Genomic DNA, 5,734 nt, shown 5'->3' with positions numbered 1-5,734 from the left:
TTCGTCTAACAAATCCAAGTGAAGCCTCTAGTTAACTTCTGCATCTTCCTCAACAAACACGCCTCTCCGGAGGGATCCAGCTCCTACCTCCACGGGAACCATGACTTCATACCCATAAGTCACAAGAAAGGGGGTTTCTCCTGTGGTCGATCTAGGGGTCATATTGTAAGACCAAAGGACCATGGGCATCTCCTCTGTCCAATCTCCTTTTTTCTCTTCTAACTTTGCCTTCAAGGTATGTTTTATGATTTTGTTTATGGCCTTCGTCTGACCATTACTCTGCGGATGGTAAACGGCGGCAAAGTCCTTTTTTATTTTCAAGTCCTCACAAAGCTTCCTTAACTCTTTACTATCAAACTACTTCCCATTGTCCGAGATGAGTTTGTAGGGGATACCGAACCTGCATACTATTGATTTGAAAACAAAATCCCTTATCTTCTTTATCGTGATCGTGGCTAGTGGCATAGCCTCTGCCCATTTGGTAAAGTAGTCCACAGCTACCACGGCGTATTTCACACCCCCCTTTACTTTGGGCAACTCTCCAATGAGATCAATTCCCCACATGGCAAAAGGCCAAGGACTTGCCAATGAGGTAATGGTAGATGCCGGGGCGTTAGAATATTTGGCGAATCGCTGACAATGATCGCAAGCCCGGATAAAATTGAAGGCATCTTCTCTCATAGTTGGCCAGTAGGATCCTTGTCTGAGTACTTTTAATGCCAAGGAACCACCCCCCAAGTGATTGCCACAAATCCTTTCATGCACCTCTCTGAGAATATAACTTCCTTCTTCCATATCCACACAACGTAACAGTGGTAGGTTAAATCCTCTTTTATATAATATCCCGTCGTATTCAACGTACTTTGCAGCCTGGTACCGAAGGCGTCGAGCCTGTAGTTTGTCTTCTGGTACAGCTCCTGTCTGAATATAGTTATGAATGGGGTTCATCCAGCTTTCTCGCGGGACTTCTTGCGTCTGAAACACCTCCACCTCCGGAATACTTGGGATTTCCTGGATTCCCAAAGGGATTTGTCCAAGTTGGACGCTGTCCACCTGTGACCCCATCTTGGCCAAAGCATCCGTATTACTATTTTCTTCCCGCGAAACGCTTTCTAGCCTGGCACTTTAAAAAAATTTTAATAGGCGTTGTGCACATCTCATATATAACTCCGTCCGCGGTCCCCGGGCCTGGAAACCTCCGTTGACCTGGTTCACAACTAATTCAGAATCACTCCGGACTATCAGGTTCATGGCTCCCACCTTCAGGGCTAATTTTAGACCGTTGATCAAAGCTTCATACTCAGCATCATTGTTAGTAGCATAAAACTTGAAATGGATAGCACTCATCAAACGGTGCCCTTCCGGAGTAACCAAGACAATCCCGACACCTGATCCATTGTTGTTCATGGCCCCATCGACATGTAATATCCACCAAGGGTGTGGTAGAACCTACCTCTTTTCATCATGAGAACTTCCTTACGAGGTAGGTTTCACCAACACTATGGCCTTGTCATCAACTTCTGCATCGAACTCAAGTATGAAATCAGCCAGCGCTTGTCCCTTAATTGTCGTGCGAGGACAATACTCCAAATCGAATTGTCCTAGCTCTGCTGCCCATTTTAACATTCTCCTTGACGATTCGGGTTTATGTAGAATATGCCGAAGCGGATAAGCGGTGCGAATTTCTATTCCGTGAGCCTGAAAGTATGGTCTTAATTTTCGTGCCGCAAGAATAAGAGCGTATACCAGTTTTTCCATGCTGATACCTGGTTTTCGCATCCAACAACCTTTTGCTCACATAGTATATGGGCCACTGGTGGCTTGCTTCTTCCTTTACCAACACCGCGCTGACGGAGTATTCAGACACCGCCAAGTAAAGAATCAATATTTCTCCATCTTCTGGCTTGGCCAACATCGGAGGATTTCCCAACTGCTCTTTGATTTTCAGAAAAGCCTCTTCACACTCAGGAGTCCACAGAAAATCCTTCCTCCTTACTTTGATTGCCTTGAAGAATTCTTTGCACCTATTTGATGACTTTGAGATAAATCGATTTAGGGCCGCAATCCTTCCTGTCAGGCTCTGTACTTGTTTGACGCTGGTGGGAGATTTTATGTCTAGCAGAGCTTTGATTTTTGTCGGGTTAGCCTCAATCCCCCGGTGGTTGACCATGAATCCCAAGAATTTCCCTGACTCCACACCGAACACACACTTCTGCGGGTTTAGCTTCATCTTATATTTTCTCAGAATATGGAACATTTCAGCTAAGTCGGCGATGTGGTCTTCCGCCCTTTTTGACTTTACGAGCATATCATCCACGTACACTTCCATCGTCTTCCCAATCTGCTTCTTGAACATTTTGTTTACCAATATTTGATAAGTGGCACCGGCGTTGATCAGACCGAATGGCATTCCGATATAGCAATAGAGCCCTCTATCAGTAATAAAAGAGGTGTGCTCCTGGTCAGGCTCATACATAAGAATTTGGTTATACCCAAAGTATGCGTCCATGAAGCTGAGCAAGGCATGCCCTGCCGTGGCGTCAACCAACTGATCGATTCTTGGTAGGGGAAAACTATCTTTCGGACACGCCTTATTCAGATCAGTGAAATCCACGCATGTTCTCCATTTACCGTTGGACTTTTTTACCAACACCGGGTTTGCTAGCCATTCTGGGTAGAAGGATTCCCGAATTAGTACGACGTCCAGGAGTCTCTCTACTTCCTCTGCTAGGGCTATAGCTCTCTCTCCGCTTACGGCCCTTCGTTTTTGTCGAACTCCTTTATGCTTGGGGTCGATATTCAATTGGTGGCACATTATCTCTGGGTCAATTCCTACCATATCAGAATGGCTCCATGCAAATACGTCAAGGTTCGCCAAGAGAAATATTGAAAGACCCCCATTCAACCTTGGTGCCAACTGAGATCCTATTCTCAAAACTTTACTCGGATCTTTTTCATCGACAGGGATTTCAATCATATCTTCTGCTGGCCCCATCTTCTCCGTCGGCATCGGTATCCGGGGATCCAGGTCAGGCGAATCATGGATTTCATTGTCTTGTAGAGAAGGCGCATCCCCTTTAGGGGGAGCGTTAACTTCTTTAGAAGGCGCGCCCTGCATAGCAGGGGCATCAACTTCCTTGGTCTGTTTTGCGGGTAAGGGCGCTCCCTCAGGATGAAGGGCATCTACCTCACGCTCATCCTGTTCGAGGCTTTGCAAGACATCGAATCTTCCTTCTAACCGTTCCCCATCGAAATCTGCTTGGACTATGGTGTTCGATGCCTCTTCTTCTTCCAGTATCTCAATTCTGATTGCGTTTTCCAAGAACAGCGTTGTTGGGGGCAGCCCGGAAGGACGTTCATCCTCTTGCTCAACATAATAATGGACTCAGATTTCTTCGATCGGTTGCTCCATGCTCTTTTCTTGATCATCATCCGATGTATCTTCGGCGTGGGAGTCCTTTCTAAAGCCTCTTATAGCTTGCCTATAGCACTCCCGAGAGTCATGCTGAGAACCCTTTATACTCCCTACCCCATTTGGCGTTGGAAATTTGATGGTTAGGTGATGGATTGAAGTAATAACCCTCATCTCACGCAGAAAAGGTCGTCCCAGCAACACGTTGTGGGACGATTCCTGATTCAGGACCTTAAACTCGAGCATCTTTGTCACCGACAACGGGCTTTCCCCCAAAGTACATGGCAGCCGAATCGATCCCATGACTATAACTCCTGCACCATAAAAACCATAGACCCACGAATCTTCCCCCGACATATCCCGATCAGGTAGCCCCATCTTCTTAAAGGTGCTGTAGTAGAGGATATTTACCGAGCTTCCATTATCCACGAAGGCCCTATGGACATTTTTGGTTCCAATCTGGATGGAAATAACCAGTGCATCATTGTGCGGATGATGTACCCACCGGGAATCTGCTTCTCTGAAGGTAATATCCATGGACTCGCCCTTAAACACTTTGGGCGGTCGAGTTTCCAACCTATGAATGTCCGTGAGAGGCCTGAATCGAGCTTCCCTAGCGTATCTTGCCAAGGCTCGGTTACTACATTCCATCCCGGGATCCCCCTCGTAGATTGTTCGGATGCTGCCATCCCTGACGAATTTATTTTCCTCCAGAGTATCATTGTTTGACCCGCGTGGGGCTTGTCTTTCTTCTTCCTTTGCTCTGTCATCCTTGTGCTTCCTTACTTCCTTGACTACCCATTCGCCGAGGTATCCTTCCTTTATAAGCGCTTCGATTTCATCTTTTAAATGTCGACACTCATGCGTGTTATGTCCAGATGATTCATGGTATTCGCAATACTTTTTCTTGTCTTTGCTTTGCCATGATGATAAAGCTTCAGGCTTTCTAAATAGCCCTCTATTTTTGTTTACTTCGAAGATATGCTCGATAGATGCGACCAAAGGCGTGTACCGGCTTGTTCTGTAGTCTTAGTTTGAGGGAGGACTCCATCCCCTCCTCGTGCTTGCGGTATTCACCCGGTCTGGGCTTCGACTACTCCTTCTGTACCTTGGGCTTGGAGACCTATCTCTCTTCCTTGCTTTGCTTCTCTGACTCGCCTGTGAAGTCGGTTGTACCTCTTCCAAAGATTGTTCTATAGCTTTGAATGATTCTGCCAAAGCAAAGACATCTGCTAGAGTAGCCGGGTCTTTCCCTTGTAAGTGCTTCCAAAAATCCGATCCAACCCTTAATCCTGCGATCAAGAAGCTTTTCAGGGCTTCGTCTGATGCTCCCCTTATGCTGGTAGATTCAGCGTTGAACCTTTTGAAGTATGATGTTAAGCTTTCATTTTCCCTTTGCCTAACATTGGCAAGAATTGTGACAGAGGGCGCGTATCTTACCGCGGCTTGGAACTTGGTCAAGAACAGAGTTTTCATCTGATCCCAGGAAGTGATCACTCCTGACCCGAGCTTTTGAAACCACTGCTGGGCACTTTCTCTAAAGGTTGCCGCCAAGAGACGGCATCGAGCCAAGTCCGGGACTTGGTACACATTCATCTCTATGTTAAAATGTCCCAGGAATTCCACCGGATCTGAGTTTCCGTGGAAACGGAGATCGCTAGTAGTGTTGCGATACCCGGCAGGCAATTGTGCCTCTCTTACCACCACCGAGAATGGGGAAGGGATTTCAGTTGTGGCCGTCACTCTGCCTTCCAGGTGGTTAAGTAGCCTTTTTAGATCTCCCACATTGAAAGTTCCCACGCCTGAAATGGCCTGCATTTGAGGCTGCGGACCTTGGGGTTGTAATGGAGGTACCTCCACTTGATTCCCTCCTGGAGGGGCTTGTTGTTGGTTCGTGTTCTGGGCGTTTTCGGGTATCACAATTATTTCGGGATTTCGACCTTAATTTCTCCCTTGATTTTCTTCTTGACCATGGCTGCGGCCTCGAGCCGTACCGCGATCGTAGTTTTCCACATCTCTGTGATCATCATGTTCCGCATAGTCATAGCTGTCTGCTCGGTTATTCCAGCGAGAATCAAGGTGACCGCGATAATTATCGCGACGGTATCCCTTTAAGTATCTACCTCGGCCTTCACCTCTTCCCCTCCATTGAGGCCTTCTCCAACGATCGTTTCCATACCCACGACCATATCGATCCAGCGATCTGCGGGGAGGAGCTCTCTCATGATCGCGGTGCCGCTCCCGACTTTCCTGGGAATTCAGGGGCACACGCTTTGGATCGCGGTGCCGCTCCCGATTTTTCTGGGAATTCAGGGGCACACG

General features: G+C 47.2%; 1 protein-coding gene across 1 annotated transcript; it reads right to left on the bottom strand.

The window, feature by feature from the left end:
- Window positions 1-1,476: 1,476 nt before the first annotated feature.
- Window positions 1,477-5,230, bottom strand: LOC141715180 (uncharacterized). Its single transcript, XM_074518658.1, has 4 exons — window positions 4,521-5,230; window positions 3,514-4,370; window positions 1,799-3,363; window positions 1,477-1,698 (listed from the first exon to the last, which is right to left on the bottom strand). Exons 1-4 carry the CDS (start codon window positions 5,228-5,230, stop codon window positions 1,477-1,479), a joined length of 3,354 nt encoding a protein of 1,117 aa, XP_074374759.1.
- Window positions 5,231-5,734: the final 504 nt, after the last annotated feature.

The sequence above is a fragment of the Apium graveolens genome, chromosome 3 (genome assembly GCF_009905375.1).
Source record: "Apium graveolens cultivar Ventura chromosome 3, ASM990537v1, whole genome shotgun sequence".
Lineage (NCBI taxonomy): Eukaryota > Viridiplantae > Streptophyta > Magnoliopsida > Apiales > Apiaceae > Apium > Apium graveolens.
The sequence above is the reverse complement of the archived record's forward strand: the minus strand, read 5'-3'. Positions and strand labels throughout refer to the sequence as shown.